This window comes from Danio rerio, chromosome 4 (assembly GCF_052040795.2).
Source record: "Danio rerio strain M-AB ecotype USA chromosome 4, GRCz13ab, whole genome shotgun sequence".
Taxonomy (NCBI): Eukaryota; Metazoa; Chordata; class Actinopteri; order Cypriniformes; family Danionidae; genus Danio; species Danio rerio.
The window spans coordinates 14872211-14900182 of record NC_141024.2 but is presented as its reverse complement, the minus strand read 5'-3'; the positions used below and the strand labels follow the sequence as shown (position 1 = coordinate 14900182).

At 31.5% G+C, this 27972-nt stretch overlaps 2 protein-coding genes and 1 long non-coding RNA gene across 10 annotated transcripts in view; 2 read left to right on the top strand and 1 right to left on the bottom strand.

Annotated features, from left to right (window-relative positions):
• Nucleotides 1-22577, top strand: part of LOC137491394 (uncharacterized) — a 95756-nt gene extending 73179 nt beyond the window's left edge. Inside the window, exons 4-12 of one of the 7 annotated variants that reach the window (XR_015482923.1) lie at nucleotides 2197-2361; nucleotides 6856-6964; nucleotides 8569-8698; nucleotides 8923-9007; nucleotides 9680-9728; nucleotides 12251-12344; nucleotides 17255-17338; nucleotides 21236-21287; nucleotides 21397-22577. This is a non-coding gene — a long non-coding RNA (uncharacterized LOC137491394). Of the gene's footprint in view, nucleotides 1-658; nucleotides 887-2196; nucleotides 2362-6855; nucleotides 6965-8568; nucleotides 8699-8922; nucleotides 9008-9679; nucleotides 9729-12250; nucleotides 12345-17254; nucleotides 18374-21235; nucleotides 21288-21396 lie in introns of those variants that run through there. The other 6 variants (XR_015482922.1, XR_015482920.1, XR_015482921.1 and 3 more) reach the window with 6 other exon arrangements.
• On the bottom strand, nucleotides 393-5519 carry prl2 (prolactin 2). The gene is given in 5 exon segments (NM_001162854.1): nucleotides 393-843; nucleotides 2137-2316; nucleotides 3948-4055; nucleotides 5195-5373; nucleotides 5467-5519. Coding segments are annotated over 5 exon segments (681 nt in total). The 5' UTR covers nucleotides 5489-5519; the 3' UTR covers nucleotides 393-651.
• A 2383-nt stretch (nucleotides 22578-24960) lies between the features above and the next one.
• The window catches only part of nell2b (neural EGFL like 2b), an 81209-nt gene continuing 78197 nt past the window's right edge, over nucleotides 24961-27972 (top strand). For both annotated transcript variants that reach the window (XR_015482869.1, XM_087248108.1), the window contains exons 1-2: nucleotides 24961-25264; nucleotides 27470-27598. Coding sequence is in view for 1 of the 2 variants with exons in the window: in XM_087248108.1 (XP_087104234.1) it covers nucleotides 25213-25264; nucleotides 27470-27598 (181 nt within the window). In the remaining variant the exon portion in view is untranslated. The remainder of the gene's footprint in view (nucleotides 25265-27469; nucleotides 27599-27972) is intronic.

The window sequence follows — 27972 nt, the reverse complement described above, 5'->3', positions numbered from 1 at the left end:
TTCTTTTGTGTTTAATAGAAAAAAGTAAACTCATAAAGGTCTGGAAATTACATTTTCATTTTGGATTGAACTTTAAATACATATTTAAAGAACCTAAATCTTTCTGCAGGTTTCCATGACAAAACTCTTAGTTTTCATTTAGTTGAACTTGATTTTCTAAAATAACCCATATAATAGGAATAAACCAATATTTCACTGTCCTGTGTGTATTCGTAAATGTTCCAGTAGCAACATTTCACAATTATGCAATAAATACAGTAAACTTTGCATATTTGCTGAAGAATCTACAGTTTTATTGTCCTTTTTCAAACGTATTGTCTGTTCATTCAGTGAAAATTAGCTTGGCAACTAAGAACATTTAAAACAAACACATCAGAATGTCTTGAGCAGGAGTGTAACTCACAGAAATATAAATAGAAAGCACATGGTAATTAGAAAAATATGAATGAATAAGTATGTGAATTTCCTCTTAGAGGCGAAACAGAATTTCTCCCTCTTCTGTTTTAATAATTACAGCAACAATTACTAGAACATGAAGCAATGCAAAAGTCAGGTTTATTTACTGGGATTTGATGACTTGTGGACCAGCGTGTGTCCATTGTGCTGTCCTTCAGTGCAGGTGAAAGGCCCATGTTTTTTTTTTGTTTGCCCCTAACAGTCATGTTCGGGTACAATCCTGCACTTGAGGATTTTTAGATAGTTCTGGACTTTGTTGGAGTCGCGGCGAAAGCAGTAGAGGAGATCGTAGTCACTCATGGCTTCTCCGCTGTCAGAAATCGGAAGCATGGCTTCTGCTGCAGACAGACCTGTCACTGAGTTCCCAAGCATCCCCAGCACTCGCATCTGACAGAGGACACAAACACTGAGTCAAGGAGCCGCAGACAGGGTACAGAACATTCTGACAGTCTGTACTGTCGTTTGTTTTGTTTTGGCAGGAATATTTGAAGTAAATGAAAACTAGTTAACAGTGTGTATATATATACACAAAAACAATAGAAGGGAAATTTAGTGTCATTTCTAAATATTTGGTAACTTGTGAAAATGTGAATATTATCTTAATATATTGCCACAAATATTGTTCTGTATTATCAGTATTGTTAAAAAAAAAGAGATAAGTGTTTTTAATGAATGTTTTGATGAAGTAAAATTGATGAAACACAGGTTGTAAAAATGTTTTCAGTTTATCTTACAAATGTTTTGTGGTTTTTCAATAAAATATTTTAGTATAATTAATTGTATGGTAAAATATTAAATATTTTTATTTAGCATATACTGCAAAATCATTACTTTTATATAAGTTTTTATCATTTATTTATTTTTTTCCTCTATCTAATTGCAAAGGCAATGCCCTCTAGAGGTCACTTTGTTGTCTTCATACATCAAGGCTGACTAATTTAAGGAAAAAAAAACATTACAAATGTAGAATTCACCGCAAGAATAAAAAATATTATGAATAATTTATTATTAATAATAATTATTATTTATTATAATTTTATACCTGACAAGAAATTGCTTTTCATCATAATCCATTAAACGAATTGTCATTTGAACAATTAAATTAAACATTCTCACAGTACATGTAAGTGATGGTAAAATATAAACCAAATTTGTCCATATTTAATCAAAATTTAGGTAAAAAAAACCCATCTTATTTTAGAGTGCGATTTTTATCAACCATATTCAGTCCTACAAAGATGTGCGATGACGAAGTTAATAAAGTTAAATATATTTGTGCACATTTTAATTAAATTTTAACACCTGTAACTTTAAACTAATTTTACAAATATTTTCCACACCTAATTGTAAACAAACCCAGATCCAAAAAGACCCCAGCATGTAAATATGCTTACAAAGAAATAAAAAAAATTAAATAAAGGTCTTATTTAATTTTACAAAGTTACATCCAATTACATTTCTTTAATACTATGTATTAGTATTGTTTACGTATCTCTTCTGCATTTGAATGCATTACAGTTACAGTATGTAGGTTAGGTCTTTCTTAGTGACGTATAATTGCGACCTCCAGAGGGCAGAGCCTTCAAAACGAGACGCAGACCCATTGGCCTCAGTCACCTGAGACCTTCCTAAGCACTTTCTTAAGCACTTCCGTTCCAGATCTCCTTGTCCATGACTCACCTTTTCGGCCACTTTCTCCACGCCTTTCCTAAGCTCGTGGGCCATGTCTCCCATCTCCAGGGCCTTGTTACTGCTGAAGCTGTTGAAGTCCTGCTGGTGGGCCATACTCTGGTGAAGCTGAAACAGAGGGTCCCTCCAGGCCAGAAGCAGCTTGAGGATCACCTCCGTCAACTCCTCGCGCTGAGAGATGAGCAGAGGAACACACTTCACACATACGAGATACTGGTACAGCTCCTGAATTTTTATAACAGATGTGCTGCAGGTTTACTTAAATGATTTGTTTGAATATGCAAATGAGACTTTAATCAAATTAAACTAACCTGAATACATTTCTAGTCAGAACGTTGGATGAAGCCAGGTTTAAAATTCTTTTTTATTTGTTTGTTTGCTTGTTCATTCATTTATTGGTGTCAAAGTATTTTGAATTTATTTGTAACCCTACTGCAAACAAACAGATGGATGGATGGATGTATAGAGAAGTAAAGTTATATAAGATCAACAATACCTTATTTGTAATGTACCTAAGTATTAGATCAACCAGATTATTTTTACTGAATGTTTTATTTTGTAAGAATCTTTTTAATATTAACACCTAAACTTGTCATACACTGAAAAGCATTCAACAGTCTAGTATATACCATGCTATACTGTCTATGATCATTTGAATTGGTGAGTTGTTCATTGCAGACTCATTCTGTACAGATCATTTGAATGAGTGAGTCACTAACTGCAGAGTCGCTCTGTACGGATCATTTGATTCAGTGAGTTACTAACTGCAGACTCACCTTGAAAAGATCATTCGAATGAATTGGCTAACTACAGAGTCACTCTGAATAGATCATTTGAATCAGTTTGTTGTTAACTGATGACTTGTTCTGAACAGATTATTTAAATCAGTTAGATGTTAACTGCGAATTTACTTTGAAAGGATCGTTTGAATCAGCACGTTGCTAACTACAAACTTGCTCTGAATAAATCATAATTTAAATCATTGAGTCTCTTTAACTACAGACTTGATCTGAACGGATCCAATGAATCAGACTTCCTCTGAATGGATCATTTGAATTAGTGAGTTGTTAACTGCAGATTCACTCTGTAGGGATCATTTGATTCAGTGAGTTGTTAACTGCCGACTCACCTTGAAAAGATCATTAAATAAGTGAGTTACTAATTACAGACTCACTCTGAATAATTCATTTGAATCAGTTTGTTGTTAATTTGTTCTGAAGAGATTATTTTAATCAGTGAGTTGTTAACTGCAGATTCACTCTGTAGGAATCATTTGATTTAGTGAGTTGCTAAATGCAGACTGACTTTGAAAAGACTACAGACTCATTTGAATCATTTGAATTATTTGAATCTTTTGTTAACTGCAGACTTGTGAACAGATTATTTGAATCAGTTAATTGTTATATGTGTATTACTTTGAAAAGATCATTTGAATCAGTGTGTCTCTAACCACAGACTTGCTCTGAGTGGATCACTTGAATCAGTGTGTCTCTAACCACAGACTTGCTCTGAATGGATTATTTGAATATGAAAGTCATAATTCGAGATTCACTCTTATTTGTGAACGATTCTAACAAGTGACAAGTGTATTTTGGACATTTTCTTTACATTAAAAAAAAAAAAAGAAACGACATTGTCTCTCCTTAAGTGCATTCATTGACGGGACAGTCCTCATGGGACGAGCCGTGGTTAAGTGCTTTAGCGAGCACAGGCCATTAATGATAAGCAATAAGCACCTGTGAGTTAAACCTATAGTTTGTTTAGTATTATTATTAATAAAATTTTTATTATTTAATACTTACAGCAAGTTTCTGTGCATTCTCTTTGCCATTTGGAGTCAGTATGCTGGAGGTGTGACACTTGCGGTAGATCTTTCCAATGTGGTTTTTGCTGGGCAGGAAATACTGTTCCTGAAGAGAAAAAGAAGAGGAGGAACAGAGGAAAAAAGCATAAAACTGATTAATTAAAAAAAAAAGATTTTTCAATATAAAATAATTTATATTACAGATTTTGTATAGAATGCATTTTAATTAAATGCTGTCATAATGTAATGCACTTCCTATAGATATAACAGTATGTATTTATATGTGTGTGTGTGTGTGTGTGTATGTATGTATGTATGTAGGTATGTATATATTATATATATATATATATATATATATATATATATATATATATATATATATATATATATATATATATATATATATATATATATATATATGAATATATATATATATATGAATATGTGTGTGAATATGTGTGTACACACACAAGTAAACTGTTTATCATCAATTTCAAATGACATATAACTAATTATACAAAATTTTAATATATATATAAGCATGCTATTTTATTATGAATGTTTTATGGACTTACATTTTTAAAAGGTCTATTTATAATATTTGTACAACTTACAAATGAAATATAGTTAATGATATAATAAATTGTAAAAATTCAATTCAATTAACTATAAATGTTTCGCATTTTATATCTAAATGTTTTCAGTTACCTATTTTTTCTATGTTAGCAAAAACATTTTTCTCTATTCTTTGAGGCATTTGATTATTGTGCACAATCAGACATTTCTAATATCTAAAAATGTATTTTATTTAAATCCACACTTTTTCTTAGCAAATATTTGCTAGTGCACTTTATTAGACACCTTTACAAATCTGAAAAGCCTATTATTTTTGTAAATCACACTTGATATTAGCAAAAATGATTAATTTTGCCTCTGTGCATGCATTTCATTAAGCACCTTTAAAAAGCTCAAAAGTATTTAATTCTAAATATCATTTGTATAAAAAAATAATAATAAACTTTCCAAAACTTATTGGTAATTGACAATTCTAACTCTCATTTCTAATTTTCTCTTGAGATTTTATTCATGCCATCCAAATGATTAATTCAAATATAGTGTAACTTAATATAAATATAGAAAGATCATTTTTGCTAAAAATATATCTTAAAATGACCTGTTAAAACATTTAGTTACAGAGCCGGCTGCACTGGATCAGTCAGAAGTAGAGATAGAAAGTAGACTCACAAACTCTGAGTGCAGGTCATTGGAGAGGCTGTGCATCCGGGCCGAGTGCTGGATGACCCTGTCGAACAGATCTGCCAGAGACGGGACGTGGCATCCTGATGGCCCGTGAGCACAGATAGGTGCAGATCCGACGCGGCCATGAGGATCCAGACACAGAAGTGCCACAAGCAGCACAGCCACTGAGAGAAACACAGAGACACAGACACAGACAATATAAGTTCCTCAGCGCAAAATAAAAGATCCAAAGTCTCCTCGAATCAGCTCAGAAATACCTTGCTTCAGGCTCCTAGACATTCTGAGAGGAGAGGAGAAGGAGAGGTTGTGGAAAAGCGAGGGGTCGGACTGCTATTTAAAGTGTCCGGAGTTGTGGAGGTGCTGAGGGACGAGTCTCTGCCCATTTAACAGAACAAGGGGGCGGCAGCAAAAGTATGCGTGCGTGATGATGGCACGATTGTCGTAGTCCATTGTGTCCGTTCCTTCAATCAGATGGTGACTAATGCTCTTCCCCCCCATCCCAATCCCTGCAGGCAGAACGCTCACATCTGACCATCTTACCTCTGCTGTTTCAACTAAAGATTTCAAGCTTTTTTGGGGTTTTTGTAGTGTTTTTATTCCCAATGAATAGGAAACAACAGGAAATGCACTTTTAACTGCTTATTTTGACAGGAACTGTTATTTTAGCAAATTTTACTGTATTATTTTACATTATTTTTAAATAGTTAATTTTTATATTTGAATATTGTTGCAGCCAAGATTTTTAAAATGTATTTTTATACTTTTATGAGTTTTGTTCAAATTATTAAAAATGTGTTGCAGTTTTGATAAGTTTTATTGTTATAATTGATAAACTATTAAGTCACTGTTTCATTTGTGGGTGATTATTTGAATCAAAGCAAAATTGATTTTGTGTTTTTAATAACTTTCCACAATATATATGTAAATTTATTTAATTGATTATTAAAAACCCAAGAAAATACATGTAATCTTGTGTAAAATTTCCGCAAAATAAAAAAAATAATATTCAAGGAAAATTCATGCAATTTAATATTATTGTTATTTTACAGTATTTTTTCCAGCTGCCGGAAATTTAAAATTTTTACTAGATTTTAGTTGTAGAGTCTTAGATGTTGATTGCTGAACATAATTTTAAGTCAGTTTTCTTTTTTTTTTTTTTTTAAATATCTATCATTTGAATGTTTTTACTGAGGTTTCTGTTTATACATAATATATACACCATTTTATTCTACAAAAAGTTGTCATTCATTATTTTTTTTTTCTTGCTGTTGTTAATTAAATTGGAATTCATTGACTCTAATGTGTCCAAAAAAGTAAACAAGAATTTTTCACCTGACTTCATGTATTGATTTTATCCATGATTTTTGTTCTAGAAATTTATTCAAATTGACACGTATTGAATGAATGATGCCTCATTTGCATATTTAAACATAACATTTTTAGAAAACTAAAAATACAAGCTCATTTAAAACAAATAAAATAAAATAAAATTATGAAGGAATTTCAATTTTGGATGAACTATCAATCACCGACTTATGTTCTGTGATTACTGTTAGTTATTATTATTATGTTTTTTTTAACCCTATTTACTTGCAGTGTCATATTTACCCTCTCGCTGTCTGTTTCTCGCATGCATCTCATTGCAGTGATATGATGATTGTTCTTCAGCCTTGTGACATCCATTTTGACCCAAAACGCCAGTCACTCGTGCACTTTAGATGGTTGTTGGAAGGAATTACTTGTTGAATGACAAATGTGAGTAGCCTTTTGTAGTTTTTAATTACTTCAGGCTTGTCAGTGTTCAGTGAGGCATTGGAGCATTTGATTAAATGCATTTAAATATAAAAAAAGATATATTTAAAGTCAGAATAATTAGCCCCTTGTATATGTTATGTTATGTTCATTTAAAAACACATTTCCTCTTGTTTTCAGTTTTGTTGTCCACATGTTATGTCCAGTGTGCTGTGTTATGTTGTGTTGTGTTGTGCTATGTTATGTTATGTTATGTTATGTTATGTTATATAAAGTTGTGTTGTGTTATGTTAGTTTATCTTATGTTCCAGCATGTTATGTTGTTATGTTATTTTATGTTATGTTATGTTATGTTTGTTGTGTTATATTGTTATGTTTGTTGTGTTATGTTATGTTGTTTTGTTATGCTATGTTATGTTATGTTTGCTGTGTTATGTTGTCTTATGTTCCGGCATGTTATGTTGTGTTATGTTATGTTGTGTTATGTTATGTTATGTTATGTTATGTTATGTTATGTTGTTATGTTATGTTAGTTATGTTGTTATGTTATGTTTCAGCATGTTGTATTATGCTATATTATGTTATGTTCTTCCAGCATGTTATGTTCTTATGTTATGTTATGTTATGTTATTTTGTTCCAGCGTGTTATGTTATGCTATGCTATGCTATGTTGTGTTATGTTATGTTATGTTATGTTATGTTATGTTATGTTATGTTATGTTATGTTATGTTGTTATGTTATGTTATGTTATGTTGTGTTATGTTGTGTTGTGTTGTGTTGTGTTGTGTTGTGTTGTGTTGTGTTGTGTTGTTATGCTAGTTATGTTGTTTCAGTGTGTTATATTATGTCTTATTATGTTATGTTCCGTTATGTTCCAGCGTGTTGTGTTATGTTATGTTATGTTATGTTATGTTATGTTATGTTGTGTTATGTTATGTTATGTTATGTTATGTTATGTTATGTTATCCTATGTTATGTTATGTTATTTTGTTCCAGTGTGTTATGTTATGCTATGCTATGCTATGCTATGCTATGTTATGCTATGCTATGTTATGTTATGTTATGTTCCAGTGTGTTATGTTATGCTATACTTTGTTATGCAATGTTATGTTATGTTCTTCCAGCATGTTATGTTGCTATGTTATGTTAAGTCAAGTCATGTCATGTTATTTTATCTTATGTTATGTTATGTTATGTTATGTTATGTTCCGTTCCGTTATGTTCCAGGGTGTTATGTTATGCTATGCTGGTATGCTTTGTTATGTTCTTCCAGCATGTTATGTTGTTATGCTATGTTATGTTATTGTATGTTATGTTATGTTATGTTATGTTTTGTTTTGTTTTGTTTTGTTTTGTTATGTTATGTTTGTTAAAAAATACATTACCCTTGTTTTCAGACTTTTGGTACATTATTGATCAAAAACACCATGCAGACCAGACAGAGGTAAAAGACTCACAGAAAGAGAACAGGACGTGGTGTGATTCCAGTGTGACACTCTTAAAGAGAACACGGTGCACACTGTTTGTGTTTATTGAGTCTCAGTTCAGACAGGTTGAACACACTGATCTGACAACAACAGTCTCACACTTTTTTCCTTTATCTCAGTGAGTGTGGATTCAGCATGTGTTCAGTAAGATGCACTTGACCTCAGACGCGCGTTTTAATGCACTCGGATGTTCAGCGCGGCTCTGACGATCATCGTTCGCCACCCAGCCCTGAAGCTCCACGTTCAGCTGTATGTCAGTGTGACGTCAGCTGAATGGATATGGGTCAAACGCTGACACCCGTGACTATTATTAGATGCAAAAAAAATCTTACAATCTGTCATAAGACACCAAGTCTCCCTCTTAAATGTCCAGGGATATTTTCATCTTTGGACATCGGAGGCGAAGACTCAGTGTTTTGTGACAGTTTGGAAGATTTTGCAGCTATTAATAGTTCTTGTGTCTGTGTTTGCAGACAAAAATGCCACTTTACATGATGATGCACATGAAAGAAGATGGCAGAAGCAATGGGGACGATGAGGTGACTGGAAAAAACTCCAGTAAGATTAGTTTTTGTATTTACACTACCATCCAAAAAGATAGATATACAGTGCACATGACTACACCCCCTTTCAAAATTTATATTTGTATCCATCCCTCAGTGAATATAGACAATACATTTTGGTGCATGGAAGCAAAACAGTTTGATAAACTTTTTATGTATTAATATAAACACATTTTAGGAACAAAGATAGTACAACATTTTTAAAAGATGTCATATTTTTATAGATATTTTGATTTTACCTCTTCACTAAAATTGTATTTATGTATTCTTGGGGGGTGTAGGGACTTTTGCACCATGATCTTAAGTTATTTTGTTAAATTATTTCTGGTTTTTGGCTTTGGTATGGACTAATCTTATATACATACACTCATATTTTATTGAATGGTAATTTAAGAGACAGACCTTCAAGGGTGCACTAATATATGCTGGGTAATGTGTATATATACAGTTAAAGTCAAAATTATTCACCCTCCTGTGAATTTCTTTTTCAAATAGTTTCCAAATGATATGTAACAGAGCATGGACTTTTTTTTTCACAGTATTTTCGATAATATTTTTATTTGTTTTTTTTTTAGGCTGGAATGACAGCAGTTTTTATTTATTTTTTTTTAACCATTTTAAGGTCAACATTATTAGCCATGTGTCCAAACCTCCTTTTTTGCCATAGGGTGTAAAACCACAAAACATGCTGGGAACTAGAACTCCACTTCTTTTCAGTGAGTTTAATGCATTCAATTTTGTAACATAATAATGCTATGTTATGTTATGCAGTTATTTTATTTTCCAGCATGTTATGTTATGTTATGTTATGTTATGTTATACTGTTATGTTATTTTCCAGCATGTTATGTTTTGGTATGTTATGTTATGTTATTTTCCAGTATGTTATGTTATGTTATGTTATGCTTTGCTATTTTATGTTATGTTATGTTATGTTATGTTATGTTATGTTATGTTATGTTATGTTATGTTCTAACATGTTGTTATGTTACGTTACATTATATTATGTTCCAGTGTGTTCTGTTATGTTCTGATCTGTTTTGTTATGTTGTTATGTTTATGTTATGTTATGTTATATTGTGTTATGCTATGTTATGTCATGTCATGTTCCAGCATGTCATGTTGTTGCTACGTTATGTTGTTATGTTATGTTCCAGCATGTTATGTTATGTTATGTTATGTTATGTTATGTTATGTTATGTTATGTTATGTTATGTTATGTTATGTTATGATGTTTTGCTGTTATGTTATGTTCCAGCATGTTATGTTTTGGAGTGTTATGTTATGTTATGTTATGTTATGTTATGTTATGTTATGTTATGCTATGCTATGCTATGCTTTGGTATTTTATGCTATGCTATGTTATGTTATGTTCCAGCATGTTGTTATGTTACGTTATATTATATTATGTTCCAGTGTGTTCTGTTATGTTCTGTTCTGTTCTGTTATGTTGTTATGTTTATTTTTATGTTATGTTATGTTATGTTTGTTATGTTATGGTATGTTATGTTATATTATGTTATGTTATGCTATGTTATGTCATGTCATGTTCCAGCATGTTATATTGTTGCTATGTTATGTTGTTATGCTATGTTCCAGCATGTTATGTTATGTTATGTTATGCTGTTATGCTGTTATGTTATTTTCCAGCATGTTATGTTTTGGAGTGTTATGTTATGTTATTTTCCAGCATGTTTTGTTATGTTATGCTATGCTTTGCTATTTTATGCTATGCTATGTTATGTTATGCTGTTATGTTATGTTCCAGCATGTTATGTTTTGGAGTGCTATGTTATGTTATTTATCAGTATGTTTTGTTATGTTATGTTATGCTATGCTTTGCCATTTTATGCTATGCTATGTTGTTATGTTCCAGCATGTTGTTATGTTACGTTATATTATATTATGTTCCAGTGTTGTTATGTTTATTTTTATGTTATGTTATGTTATGTTATGTTATGTTATGTTATGTTATGTTATGTTATGTTATGTTATGTTATGTTATGTTATGTTATGCTATGTCATGTCATGTTCCAGCATGTTATGTTGTTGCTATGTTATGTTGTTATGCCATGTTCCATTATGTTCTGTTATGTTATGTTATGTTGTTATGATATTTTCCAGCATGTTATGTTTTGGAGTGTTATGTTATGTTATTTTACAGTATGTTTTGTTATGTTATGCTATGCTTTGCTATTGTATGTTATGTTATGTTATGTTCCAGCATGTTATGTTATGTTGTTATGTTTATCTTATGTTATGTTATGTTATGTCATGTCATGTTCCAGCATGGAATGTTGTTGCTACGTTATGTTGTTATGTTATGTTCCAGCATGTTACGTTATGTTTCGTTACGTTATGTTCATTGTGTTACATTATATTATGTTCCAGTGTGCTATGTTGTTATATTGTGTTGTTTTATTACCTTACGTTACGTTATGGTATGTTATAGTATTTTAATACATAAAATTTTGACGTCATGTAACTTATTTATATTATGTTAAGTTTTCTATTAAGTACAATTACTTTCTGCACTATTTTGTGTGTGTGGCTTCATTTTTAGATGATAAAAGTTCAAGTGAGCATGGTTTATTTAAAATATAAATTAGTTGCAACATTTCGAATGTCGAATGAAAAAGCAATTACTTTAGTACATGCTAAAATTAAAATAGTAAGTAACCCTGTTGGAACTGTCAGCTGACAAAAGTTTACTTTTGTTCATTTTCTTAATAATATTTTTAGTAAGTGAAGTCCAATAATTACTTTAAAAGCAACAGGTTTATTTTTTTTTAAGTAAAGTCAACAATTTTTTATTTTTTTTCAGTCTTCTTTGGATCAATTTAAATCATATAACGCAATAAAAATATTTTTTGCTTAAAAAAAGTTTCTGGCCTCAAACATTAGTATGATAAAAGCTTTTTGATGATGTTCAAGAACATTACAAATGAAAAGCCTTCATTATTGTGTATTACATAATGTTTTTGCCTGTGGGGAGAAATTAAAATGACTTTCCTTAGGTGTATGGGGGAAACGAGGGTCAGAGGAGTGTATATTTCAGGTCTTTTAGCTCCACGTGAGGTTAAGTAGAATTAATGACTTATTCTTTGTCCACACACAGGACAACGTGGAGGAAAATAGACCAAACGGCCGGCGGGTGAACATGCGTTGGGTTTGGGTTATGCAACATTATTTAACACAGGGCGACGTCTCTCATATTGTCTGATATCTGTCTCTCTCAGTGCTGCGTCTGCACAAGCTGACAGCGAGTGTCTGAAGAATGACAGATTGATGTGTTTTGACGAGATACAAAATCTCCACCAGTCTCAACATTCGGTAAGTATTAATCTTTTAACATGTGATTATGTAAAAGGACGTTAAAAAAGATTCTAATTAAAACCCCTAAAACATAATCAAAGAAAAGATCTACAAATCCTTTTTTGCACTGCTTATATAGCAGATGCTCGTGTTCTTTTGTAAAATAGTTAATTTAATTTAATTTTATTCCACATCTTTAAGGTCAAGTGTTTTATAGAATAAACTTTTAGAACCATACCTTGGATTTAGTTTAGTTTTTGTTTCGGTTTCTTGTGCGTAACTTAATATTTCTTATATAGCAGATCTGCTGAAGATGTTTGATTCAGCACCATGGATCCACCATTAATCACTGTAACATAAATAAAACTCCCCAAAATATTTGCAAGACCACTACAATGTGAATGAAAATGCCAAAATACGTTCTGAAGTTTAAATAAAATGGCAAAACACATTCATAAACCTCTGCAATATTAATTCAAATGACACAATACTTCTAAAAAAAACAGGCTTGCTAAATGTTCGATTCAGCACCATGGACAGCAAATCTGAGTTCTTTTGTAAAATACTTTAAATAATTTTATTTGAATTTTAACTGGCTTGCTAATAAAAATGGCCATGAAATAGCCACTATACTTTAAATACTTGAATTAAATTAAAAAACACTTTCACAAACCTCTGCAATGTGAATTAAAATGCCACAATACGTCTGTAAACCACTGTAACAGACAAAAAGGCCAAATATACTTCCAGAAAACACTGCAGTGTATATTAAAATGCCAAAATACATTTAAAAACCACTGCAAGGTGAATAAAAACACCAAAATACTTCCATATACCTCTGCAGTGTGAAATAAAGTGCCACAAAATATTCATAAACCACTGTAACATTAATAAAAATCCCCAAAATATTTGCAGAATCCACTACAATGTGAATGTAAATGTCAGAATAGTTTCAGAACTTTAATTGAAATGGCAAAACACATTCATAAATCACTGCTATATTAATTCAAATTACACTATACTTCTAAAAAATGCTGTAACATAAACAAAAATGCTTTAAGAAACCACCGCAATAATTTCAAAATGTAAATGTAACATACAAACAACAAAAAAAACAACTTTATTTTAATTTTACGGAACCTTTAAGGCAATCCAGTGATTGATGATTGATTGAATTCTGATATGACAAATTTTTTATTTCTGTTAAACTCTTAATTCGTGAGATTGCTGCAACAAAAGAAAGCAAATATTTCCAGTTTTATAATGGGAAGTAGGACGTTAAGAGGTTTCAGCACCATGGACAGCACATCAATTAAAACAAACATCAGAAGCTTTTTGTTGATAACATAGGGAAAACAAGTCTTGAAAACAATAATCATTGCTTGACTTGAATTTACTGTAAATGACATTCAAAGTCTACATCAACATGTTCACCTAATGACCTAATGATAACAATCATGAACCGTTTTAATATATACATGTACAAAATCAGTCTGTCATACCAAAAAAAAAAAAAAAAAATCTAAAGAGGAACTTGTGCCGTCAATCAGCAAAGAAAGAACAAATTAACTTTTCAATAGTCATGATGAATCATACATGGAGTGGGTACATAGAGCGTAGTTTCCACCCATAAACACACATGAAGATGGACAAATGCACTCTGAAGTATACTGCTGACTCAGATTAGTCATAGTATATATACAGTAATAGGGTAAACATAATCTAGAGCCTTTTAGATATGAGAGCAATACAGAAACAATTTCGGAAATGATTGCTGAAATGGAAAAGTTTTTGGTTGAGATGTCCGGTTAATGACAACTTGTTGAGTTTAGACCTCTTAAAAATGCTGAAGGCTGTGGCTCATTTCCTGCCTGCGTGACAGTGCTTAAAGGCTTCACGTGCATTTGATTTCATCAGCATCCTTACCTACAATTAATCATCTGCTTTTTATAGGCAGTAAAGCTAAATCAAAATAGCTATATTTAACATAAGCCATGAGGAATGATCACGATTGATGTGTCATATCAAAACCTGTTCATGTTATGCAATATAAAGTCTAATTGCATGGACCTGAAAAGACTAATTTAGAGTTGCAATGTGTAATTAAAATGTCAAAATGTTTTCATAAACCACAGCAATGTAAATCAAAATGCCAAACACGTTCAGCACTTGAATTAAATTGGCAAAATACTTTCAGAATGGAATGCGATGTCAATTATAACACTGTAATACCAATAAAGGCCAAAAAGTCTTTGACAAACCACTGCAATGTTAATAAAAATGTCAAAAATGTATTTCCAGAAAACGTGCCGTGTGTAATACAATGTCAAAATACATTTTAAAGCCACTACAAGGTAAATTAAAGTGCCAAAATACTTCTATAAACCACTGCAATGGGAAATAAAATGAAAGAAAATATTCAGAAACGTCTGCCTAATTGCTATAATGCTTTAAGAACTTGATTCGAAATAGCAAATGACTTTCATAAACCCCTGCAATTTCAAATACATTGGCACAAAGCTTCTGAAAAACCACTGTAACATAAATAAAAATTCCAAATATGCTTTCAGAAACCACTGTAATGTTAATTTAAATATAAAAATATTTCCAGAAAACACTTGCAGTGTCTATTAAAATGGCAAAATACAATTACAAACTTCTGCAATGTAAATGACAATGTTGAAACACTTCCAGAAACCACTGGAACATGAAATAAAATACCACAAACTATTCAGAAACCATTGTAAGATGAATAAAAATCCCAAAAATATTTGCAGAAACCACTGCGATGTGAATGGAAATGCCTGAATAGTTTCAGAACTTGAATTAAAATGGCAAAAGACTTTCATAAACCACTGCAATGTGAATTAAAATGGCACAATACTTCTGAAAAACACTGTAACATAAGTAAAAATTCCAAAAATGCTTTCAGAAACCACTGCAGTGTGAATTTAAATGTAAAAATATTTCCAGAAAACACTTTCAGTGTGTATTATAATGGCAAAATGCAATTACAAACCTCTGCAATGTGAACGACAATGTCAAAACACTTCCAGAAACCACTGAAATGTTAAATAAAATGCCACAAAATATTCAGAAACCACTGTAAGATGAATAAAAATCCCAAAAGTATTTGCAGAAACCACTGCAATGTGAATGAAAATGCCATAATACTTTCAGAACTTGAATGAAAATAGCAAACCACTGGAATGTGAATTACATTGGCAAAATACTTCTGAAAAACCACTGTAACGTAAATGCACCCCCCCCCCCCCCAAAAAAAAATTTTATGTCTATTAAAATGCCAAAATACAATTACAAACATCTGCAATGTGAAATAAAATACCACAAAATATCCAGTACTGACCAACATATTTGCAGAAACCACTGCAAAGTAAATGTAAATGCCATATTACTTTCAAAACATATGGCATTATGAATTAAAATGTAAAAATATTTTCCAAAACCACAAGGTGAAATAAAAATGGCAATTTTTTTGCATACTGTAAGCCACTGCAATGGGAAATAAAATGCAACAAAATATTTAGGAACCGCTGCCAAATTGCAATAATGCTTTCAGAACTTGAACTGAAGTAGCAAAAGACTTTCATGAAGCACTGCAATGTGAATAGAAATGGCACAAAACTTAAAAAAAAAAAAAAAAAAAAACTACTGTAAAATAAAACAAATACCAAAAATGCTTAAAAACCCCATGCACATTAATACATGCAAAAACCACTGCAATGTCAATTTACATCTATAAATATATCCAGAAAACACTTGTAGTGTGTATTTTAATGGCAAAATACAATTACAAACCTTTGCAAAGTGAATGACAATGTAGAAACCATTCCAGAAACCACTACAATGTGAAATAAAATACCACAAAATATTCAGAAACCACTGTAACGTAAATAAAAGTCCCACAAATATTTGCAGAAACCACTGCAATGTGAAGGAAAATGCTAGAACACTTTCAGAAAACACTGCAGTGTGAATTAAAAAGGTAAAACACTTAAAAACCACTCCAAGGTGAATAAAAATGTTAAACATATCTTCGGAAACCACTGAAATGTTAATTAAAACATCATAATATTTCCATAAACCACTTCAAACTGAATTTTAATGTCAAAATACCTTTAAAAAAAAACTGCATTGGAAATAAAATTATCACGTTAATTAAAATGTCAAAAATATACTTCCAGAAAACACTGCAGTGTGTATTAAAATACCAAAATACATTTAAAAACCACTGCAAGGTGAATAAAAATTCCAAAATACTTCCATAAATCTAAAAATAAAGTGCCACAAAATATTCAGTAACCACTGTAACGTATATAAAAATCCCCAAAATATTTGCAGAACCACTGCAATGTGAATGACAAAGCTAGAACACATTAAAAAAACATTACAATGTGAATTAAAATTCCCCAATACTTCCAGAAAACACTGCAGGGTGTATTAAAATGCTAAAATACATTTAAAAACATCTGCAATGTGAATAAAAATGCTAGAACTCTTTCAGAAATGATATAGTAACGTAAATGAAAATGTTAATTTTCTATAAGGTTTTGCCCTTGCTGTAGTTTTTCCATATAATCTTGAATGGCCCCCGTCGGTTAGCAGACACGTGTGGCCTTTCTCTGACATTTTCAATCCAGTAACTTTCGCATGCACTCAGTTCAGATTTATTCGACAACTCTGCCTTTCAGAGGCTGCGGGTGAAATGGACCACATGCGCAGGACTGGCACACATTTTTGCCTGCATACGAAACCGCCAGACTGATCTTACATTAAACCAGATATTAGACGGAAGCAGCCTGCAGGGGACGTCTGCGAGAAGTCTAGATATTAGTAAAGCAGTTAGTTAATGTGGCTTGACAGAGGTCTTCACGTTTGGCTGCGTGTTTATGTTAATGTTGTGGCAGGAATGAGATTCACCTCTGGCTCCTCACATGGATGATCACGATGCCGCACGCTGGGCTGATGTCAGCAAACATGGACAGGAAAAGGTGAAGATTGTAGTCATAATACATAGCTATAGGTTGTATAGCTAAGATGTGGATGATTTCCAGGTGAGTGATCATGGCTAAGGGTAAGCGAGTCTTGTTTGGATTTGATTGCCTATTTATGCCTGTTTATTTCCCTGTTTGTTTTGTTTCATCTGTCAAGCAGCATAAAATATTGCAGACTGTATGCATTGGTGATGCTTTTTGAGTTAGTTTTCGTTTTGGTATTAGATTTAGACTAGTTGCAGCAGTAGTAGTTGCATGCTGTCTCTCTGTGTGTTTACACATGCACACACACCACCCGCTTCAAATGTTATTACTCGATTGAATGGGCGCTATCAGTGGTTATTAGCTGATAGATATGAACCTGAAGGGGCCTTCTGTGCCTACTAGTAGACTCAGAAGGCTGTTATCATCCATCCACATGGGTAATCAGCTATACTAATAGAGAAGTCTCCAGATCCAGATCTGTTTTACATTACTGTGACGGTTGGGTTTAGGTTTGGGTAGACGGTAATATAATACAATTAATGAGAAATTTAATAAATCAAGTCGTATAGCTGATTAACCATGTTGATGGATGATTACAGCCTTCTGAGCCTACCAGTAGATGCAGAAGGCCCCTATTGGCCTATATCTATCAGCTGAAAACCACTGATAATGCCCATTCAATCGTATGATAACACACATATGGTACACTGTAAATCCGTTGCAACTAAGTTGCACTAACCTAACTTTTATAATTATAATCATGATTTTTTTTTACGTACTAATAGTTAATAATTTATATACTCAGTAATTTAATAACAGACTTTAATTTTAAGGCACTTTTTAAAAGTAGTCACACTTAAGCATTTTATTTTATGCTTATGCATGTAAATATATCATGTATCTAAATTAAATGGCAAAATCTATTATGTTAAAGGATTAATTATATATTTATACTGTCTATATAATGTATTCTAAACCCATAAGTACTGAATCATAAATATATAGATTTAGTATGTAATATGCGTCAATTGTAGTTCTTCATTTATCAAAAAAAAAAAAAAAAAGATTTTGGTTGTGTTTGAAATTGTGTTTGTTTGCATTGTTTTTCCACTAGATGTCAGCATTGTATCTGTGCATCTTTATTCTGCCATAAATGCTTCTTTTTACATTTACATTACTGCATTAAGCAAACAAAACAGCATTAGAACAACAACAACAACAACAACAATAATAATAATAATAATAATAGTAAAATAATAATAATAATAATAATAATAATAATAATAATAATAATTATTATTATTATTATTATTATTATTATTATTATTATTATATTTTACTGTAAAAAATGCTGGGTTTCACACAATCAATTTGTATAGGTTAACTTATTAAATTTTTACAAATTGGAAAAAAAGTGGACTGAATATAATAAAAATGAAGTTAGCAAAAAATCCCTTAAGAATTGTGTTTCAATTTATTTTAAATAAGTAATTTTAACAAGCAGCAAAAATAATTTTTGAGTGTTGTTATTATTACTTTTGGTTTAAATATTTTTATTATTAGAATTTTTTGCAAACATTCATTTGTAAATACACTTAAAAATAAATAATTAAATGTATACCAACAACCAACAGTCATAAAAATAATAATTAAACAAAAAATAAACATGCATTTCCCCAACCAACCACCCACTAGTGTGGTAAAATAGTACCAATGGTAAAAGTTAGGTATTAAAGGCATAGTAAACATATTAATCACACGTTTGTAGAAAGGAAATAAATGGGGACCACATTTTTTTTTTTCAAATAACAAAACCTTGTCTATTAGGGTATACCGGATTTTTTTCCAGGCATAATGTACTCGTTCACTCTGTCAGCCATAATTTATGAGTTGGAACTTCCAAAACTAAAGGGATACGATCAACCCATATGAAACAAACTGTTGTTGGATCCGTGTTAGTCTCAAAAATTCTTCGGAAACTCCAAATATAATTAATTTAGGATCTGGTTCAATCAAAATGTCTAAGTTATCTGAAAATACTTGAAATATTTTGTTCCAGAAACAGTGAAATTTGGGAGGCATAACATAGGGAATATATCTAAAAGCTGACATTTGTCACACAATGGCGACACTTTGTTATTATTATTTTTATCATGAGATACATATCGCATAATTAATAGTAGTAGATGTTGTATTTTGTAGATTTTGTATTCAGAAAATGTTCTCATTTACTCACGTTGCTGCAAAATCATAAATGCAATACAAAAATCGTAAGTAGTAGATCACATAGATGCAATAGTCTTTATATACCAGCCTGCATTCGTGAGTCACAGTGTGTGTTTGTTTGTTTGAGTGTCAGACTGCAGCTCCTCCAGTGTGTGATGTGAGCTCGACTCTCCTCATCCTCTTGTTCATGTCAGAAGTGTTTTTTTCCTTGGCTCTTGAGGATTTTCAGAGAGTCTCTCCTTCAGCACTGAGTGTTGTTTAAGTGAAGAGTCGACATGTGGATGAATAGATCTGCTGTCGTCTTTGAGTGTCTGCACGAGGGTTAACATGACTTTCTGCTGATTCATTATAAACACCGATGTGAAGGTTACCCTGAGATTCTGACTGTATTTTAGTCTTTTTTAGCAGGTTTAGTGGGTGTCTGTGTGCATATGCTTGTGCCAACTAATATCCTGTTAGAGAATAAATAAAATGAAACCAGCCTAACTGATCTTGACTGGTTTGAGATAGTTCCAGAAGGTTTAAGATTTAAATGATCCGATGTTCACATTGAATTAGATTCAAGTTTATTTGTATAAAAGTTTTTTTACAATAATTGTTGTTTCAAAGCAGCTTTACATTCAAAACATCTGTTTAGCTGTGCCTTTACTGAATGAGCAATGTGCTATATCCAACTGATAGCACTATTATGTCTTCATTTTACCCCCCATTCATTTAAAAGCTCTTTTAACACATTAACACGTCAGTTTCTTATCATTTGTAGTCTTTGTTGTTTTTATTTCTTATACTTTTTTTCTATTAATTACTATTGTGTGTGAAATGTGCTATATAAATACACTTAACTTGCCTTAAGCTGGCCATTCGGCAACATGGGCAAATGACAAACAAGACGAAACCCATCCAATATTTGTGTAGTTAGTTTATTTAACAAATTTATCTATAATTGTATGTATAAAACATAAAAATGTGTGTATACAGGATAAATGCAAGTTGCAAATACAATTTTTTTTGCAATTCAAGAGTTCACACTTGATGATTGATAATAAAGTGTGTTTGGCATGCTGTCCCAGGAGAGAGTCCTGAGCTCTGAATATCCCCGAACCTTGGGCTCCCTCCCGTTTGAAGGGTGAGAGAGGAGTTTGAGCTGAGGTAGATCACAACTCCCCTGCTTGTAAACGTGTTAGGAATAGCTAAGAGATATAGCTGGCTAAGAGTTTGACTTATGATGCCACTTTAGACTACTCAATTTACTTTGGGCGGTGGGAGAAATCAGGGGAACCCGGGGAAAACCCACACGAGCATTGGAAGAACATGCAAACACCGCCGCGGAAACGCCGACTGGCCTGGTAAGGGCTTGAACCAGTGGCATTCTTGCTGTGTGGCAACAGTGCTAACCACTGGGCCACCATGTCGGGGGAGGAGGAGGGGTGGAAGGGGGATTCTTCAAGACAATTGTAGTTAAGAAACTCTGGTGATTTTTATAGTGAGTTAGTATTTATTTGATTGGCGCATTATGTTAAGCTTATGCAGGACCAGCTGTGATCAATCATGAGCACGTGATCCTTTATAAATAAACCGCACTTCAACAGTAAGTGAAGGTAAACATATTAGCACTCCTGTATGTGAAAGTTAGCATATTTCAAAACAATAATAATACCAACTATTATTTTTCTTGTTTTCAAGAGTAAAGATCGGAACTCTCTTAAATCAAGATGCAGTATGATTAATTAAAGAGGTAATGATGTGACATTTCCTAAGTCTTTTTTGCTGTTTGTAAGGAAAACACAGAATAGCAATGCCTTTTTTTCTAGTTTGTATGTGGTTCATCATCTTCTTCTCTGCAGTTTCAAGATTCACATCACAGTCTCCAACTGCTGCTTTTATTAGAGGCCACAAATGCAGTCCTGCTGGCAGGCTGCTGTCTGAAACACTTGTTGTTCGGTAGTCAGAGGACAGTTTTCTCCCCTCGCTCTGCTTTATGAGCTGCCTTCTGTCTGACTGATGCCTTCAACTGACACTGAGCAAACTGAGAGATGCATCCAGCAGTTTCTCACTCACCATTTCTGTATTTACTGCATTTATTGTACATCAAAGCAAGACACTGCAAGTGAAAAAAATAAAATCATTAACAGTTTTCATCATATTTCTGTGGGGACGAAGGAATTTATTTTTATTATTTTGCCTATATTTATATGATAACATATATTAACCAAACACACTTCTTCTTTCTTACTGTGTTCCATACTTCTCAGAAGGAACTGCTGACGAGAGGGAAATAGCAGAATAAGAATAAATATAGTGCGGGGGGTCTTGCTGCAGACTTTCTGTCTAACAAGAATTCTAGACATGTCACAAGGAGCTGGATTTTTATAGAAGTTGTGAAATATATTGACGATGCGCTTAACTGTTCAGTTTTTGTATGCAGAGAAGGATTGGAGAAAGAGAAAGTATGTTTGGGTGTAACAGACAAAGGACTGCAGAATGACTGATAAGTGACGTCACACTAAAACTAAAAGGAAAATGTAAGTTAGCTACGCACCTCCTGAATGTAATTCTTGTATAATGTAGCCCAGAGCTCTGGTCTCGAATTATTCATTTGTATCTAATAAATTAATAATATTTTTTAATATCTCCACGCATGAAATTAGCTAGAAATTCCAACACTTCCTTGGTTGAAGGATTATATTAATAATTGCAGATATTTATTTTTGGTATTAACTTTCTGAAACGTTTACGTTTATATATGTGGCATTATTTCATTAAATATCTACTAATTTGCAAATTTATAGCACCAAAATATCTGAAAATTGCATGAAGTTGGCGTCTAAATTCCTGTTTAATTTTGACATACTGTCCATATACTGTATGAATTCCTTTGTAACAACCTCTTGAATAAAGATGTGAATAAAGATGTGAATAAAGATGTGAATAAAACTGTAAATATTGATGTATGCAAGAGCTGTTGAAGTAGATATTTGTGGCTTATATCAGAAAAAAGCTATTAAAAACTAAAATGTTATGTAAATGGATGTTTTGTATATTTTCTTTCAATTAGACTGAAAAAAAAACACTTTAAGAAAAGCCAAAAAAGCCCGAAATCCCAAAATTGACAGCTATTTCCTGCAGTATCTCTCCATAATATCATGCATAGTAGTCTAATAAATAAGTTATGGTGGGATCGTGTAATCAGATTTATAGGTTTACCATGCAAATGATTCATTAATAATTCATGAGGCATTGCATGCACGCACAAACATGCTGTTTTATTTTCCTTGCATAGACATAATTTGATGCATGCATTTTTTTTTTTTTAGAAAGCTAAATGTTCTACCTCTTGCTGAATTCATGCTGTTTGGTTTGGTCGGTCCTGCAGTTTTGAATTGGGCCTCGCGTGACCTTCTTCTTTGACTCTTCTGCATATGCAAATGCGCTGAGGATGCCTTGGCAACGTGTCTTAGTTATTTACGTGCCATAATGTTGGATATCCAAGCAACAAAATCCTGTCCATATGCCGTTAGTGGAAGAATATTTAATTAAATAATCTCTACTGATTTACATAAGTTACTTTAGGTCGTGCTGGGGAGATGTTAAATCATCAATAAAATAATTATATATTGATTTGAAATAGTGCAAACAATTTCCTTTGAGGACTGTTTTAATTAATATAATATAATATAATATAATATAATATAATATAATATAATATAATATAATATAGTATAATATAATATAATATAATGTAATATAATATAAAATAATATAATGTAACAAAATAAACTAATATAATATAATAAGATATAATATAAAAAAATATAATAAAATATATTATAATATAACAAAACAAAATAAAATAATATAATAAGATAAAATAATATATAATATAAGCACCCTAACAAAAAAAATGATTCATTGGATTTATAAAATGTATTACTAAAAAATATATATATATATATCAAAATAATTAAATATATGAATTAAAATGTATTTATTAAAAAATGAACCATTTGTTCAGTTACAGTCTACTGTAATTTTACTGTAATTCACTGTAACGTGTTTGTTCTTTGTTTTTTTCTTTTCTAAATATTATTAAAGACTACTAGATTATATACAGTATATGCTTTGTAACAACAGTGCATTAAGCAATAAATTGACCTGATAATACTGTAATTATAAGTAAATGAATATAATTGATGATGATGATGATAAAAAAAAGCCCTTTTTTCCTCATACACTGTTACATGTTGCGAAATTGGACCCCTTTAACCATACACAAACATCACGCATTTCAAGGGAAGACAGGTCAGATGAGAGGTAGCTTTAAAAAGGGAAAGTAAGATACATTAGGGAAAAGGGAGGCGGAAAAAAGCCCCTCCCGGTCTGTCCTTAAATTCTAATTGCTAGTTTTTATTGTTGTATCAGTTTATTCAAAATATGTTTTAAATATAACAAAAAATACATTTTTAAAGCATTAAAATATTCAAAGATATTCAATAAAATTACACACACACACACACTTTCATTTTTTATACATACCTAAAATTACATTGTATCTGTAAACTTATTCTGTAAGTACACAGAAAAAAAATTTGCATTTACATTTTTTTTTAATGTAATTGGTTGCAAACTATTTATGTGGGCTGATGTAAACAAACAAATTACATTACAGATTTTTAGTCCATAGAGTCTATTTATTTACTTGTGTAAATGTGTGGAAATTTATATTTATTTGGTTTTTCAATTAATTTTACTAATATTATTGTAATATAATAATAGTAATATTAAAATGTTCATATGATTTGTTTACAATGCAGTTTGTAAAGTATTTTTTTTCTGTCTTTTAGTGGATATATTATATGAGAGACTTGCTTTGTTTACCAAATAAGTATGTAATTGGATTTGCTTTGTAAACATTAAGTAAAAGTAAAAAATGTAATATTTGTATTATTTCATAGATTACATTTTTAGTTATGATACTTCTAAAATCATTCCACATAAATCCACAGATTTTTATTTATTTATTTTTTTTTTTACACAAAATTCTCTAAATAGAAATAGCAAAAAATATCTGCACATTCTGTCTGGTCTTACTAATGCTCAACTTAATTTGTTTAAATTCAGCCCATATAAATTGTTTGCAACCAGTTATCTTAAAACATTTAGTAAATCTAGTGACAAAATATGACAATGACAAATGTTTTAAGCTGTTTAATCTTCATTTAACTGAAGTTAACCATGCTACAACGTTCAACCTAAAAAGTTCAAACTACTTCAACGGATTCATTTGATTCAACTTAAAAATCAAGTCACTAAAAATGTAGAGCTGCTGTTCTTGTGTGTGACCAGCAGGTGTCAGGATTGCTGGTCTGCAGGTGCGCTTTTTCAGTCTCAGTATCTCTCCGTCTCTCTCTGTGTGTCTCTGGCCGTCAGGAGGGACAGACGCACCTGCTTTTCTCCACTGACCGCTCGCTGTCAGTCGGACTCTGCATCTCTTCGATCTCGGTTGTCTCCTGATGGAGTTTGCGGTCTGCTTTTCTACGAGTGTGTTTATGTGCTGAAGTTCAGCTGAAGTGATGCGGGTTTGAGGACTGTTTCACTGATGCGCGTCTCCGCCAGAGGAACAGCAGAATGAAGGAATAGGCGTTTCTCTCTCCTCCTTCACAATGGGATTATTCAAACTTTACTTTGCGCTTTGCACGGTCGGACTTTTCTATGGTAAGCACAGTTTTTTGTTAGACCTGTAACTGTTGAAGTGGGTTTTAGTAAAGGAACGGGTACTTTAAAATTCAGTGGTTGCATATTATTTAATGGGATGGTCACAACTAACGCTTGGACGGACGTAATGTTGATCAATATGATCAAATATGAAGATTGTATAAATTATGCAGGGGGTTAAGCTATTTTTAAAGGTATATATGCAATGGTAGATGTAAAAATGCAACAGTGAATACCTGTTAACTGAGATATGTAGCTAGCTACTGAAAGAGGGGGATGCCGAAATCATAAATGGATAATCAATTATTTCTTTTATATTCAAGAAGACACACACTGCAAGTTAAAAAGTAAAATAAACAAATAAGAAAAAAAAACAATTTACTGTGAATTTTATTTTCCAGGATTATTCATGTATTTGTAAAATTCTATTCATTGTCATTCATAGTTGAAAGTCAAAACATCTAATACATCAGTTATTTATGTAATGTTCCCAATGAATATGTTTAAGGTTACCTAATTAAAAGATGTATAAAGTGCAATAAATTGATAAAATTTAAAGTCTAAAAAAAGATTATAAGTTATGTTTTCCAGAATGTGGCTACCTATTTTACTGTTCAAGTACTAATTACTTTATATAAATAATTGTTATGTTTAGCAGTGTGTTGATATCCTTCGCTGTGGGTTATTTAAAAGTTGTATATTTGATTGTTATGTAACAAAATAGCAACACTAATGGTGTAACACCATATACAAATGTATTTTTGCTGTAAAATCCTATTTATTTTAGCTGAAAGTCATGATATCTAATGCATCATTTATTTATGTAACATTCAGCAATACTTGCAAATTGAAATAGTTGCAAATGAATATGTTTTAGGTTACTTAATTAAAGGATGCATAAAGTGCAATAAATTGATGAAATGTATAAAATCAGTGTATAAAAAAAGATTATAAGTTGAAATATGCTTCTTATTTTACTCTTCGAGTATGAATACTTTATATAAATAATTGTTATGTTTAGCAGTGTGTTGTAAATAAATATCACACGCTGTGGGGTATTTAAAACTTGTATATTTAATTTTTTATGTAACAAAATGACAACAAAAATGAATGGTGTAACACTGTAAGTTGTATTTTTCAGGATTATTCATGTATTTTTACTGTAAAATTCTGTTCATTTTAGTTGAAAGTCATAATATCTAATACATCAATTATGTAATGTTCAACAATACTTGCAAATTGAAATAGTTACTTAATTAAAAGATGCATAAAGTGCAATAAATTGATGAAATGTATAAAATCCAGTGTATTAAAAAAGATAAGTTGAAATAGGCTTCTTATTTTACTGTTTGAGTATGAATACTTTAAATAAATAATTATTATGTTTAGCAGTGTGTTGCAAATAAATATCCTTCGCTGTGGGTTATTTAAAACTTGTATATTTAAATTTTTATGTAACAAAATAAAAAAAAAAGAACGGTGTAACATTGTAAGTTGTATTTTTCAGGATTGTTTATGTATTTTTACTGTAAAATTCTGTTCATTTTAGTTTAAAGTCATAATATCTAATACGTCAATTATTCATTTAACAATATACACTGTAAGTTGCAAATAAATATGTTTAAGGTTACTTAATTAAAAGATGTAGAAAATGCAATAAATTGATGAAATGTATGCAGTTAAAAGTTTTAAAAAAGATTTTAAGTTATATTTTCCAGAATTAGGCTTCTTAGTTTACTGTTCAAGTATTAATTACTTTATATAAATAATTTTCATGTTTAATAGTTTGCTGTAAATAAATATCTTTCGCTGTAAATTATTTAAAAGTTGTATATTTAATTTTTCATGTACCAAAATAGCAACAAAAATTAACAGTGTACTTGTAAGTTGTATTTATCAGGATTATGCATTAAATTCAATTCATGTTTATTATGCTTTATGCATGTTGTTTTACTGTTTTATGCATGTTCATATAATTTTCATCAACACATGGTGAGTTCTAAATAATTATTATGTGTAGCTGTAGGTTATATGAATATGCAACAGTGACATCACTGAATATTAAAGCAGTGTTCTTTGATTTATATTTTGCAGGATGTCATTTTAATGTTAAATGACATTTTATTTTGGTTGCTAAATTATTGACTTAATGTTTGACAGGAATACATTTTCCAAGATTATGCATATCATTTATGTTCCCTATAGTGTCAGGTTTGGGTGTTGATCCGGCTTTACATGTGGATATCTTCCAAGAGATCGACCTTGAGAAATCAAGCGCTGGAGTTTCCCAAGTCCAGGGATTCCACAACGACAGCAGAGCATATCAGTTTGAAGGTACGATTAACTCCCATTTCACAGCTCAATTGAACCGCCATGTGCTTCTTTGCTTTGTTTCGGCATCAAAGTGTAACTGACATTCCAGAGAGAGAAAAAAGCATTCTCAGAGAGCTTCATCAATTTAGAGGAACTGGAATCCATTGTCAACATCTGGTGCGATGAAACAGCCAGGCAGACAGCTGGTTTAGAACGGCATAATTCCAGATCCCACTTAATCTCTCATGAAAAATGGATCAGCCCAACAGTGGAGCATCAATCCCAGGAGTAAACAGACTCCTGTGTTGAGCAGCAAGTTCTTGCCCATCAAAGAATTGTCATCCCATTCAGGAGATGCAGTTAATGAGGACAGCGAGCAGAGGAGGGAATAACAT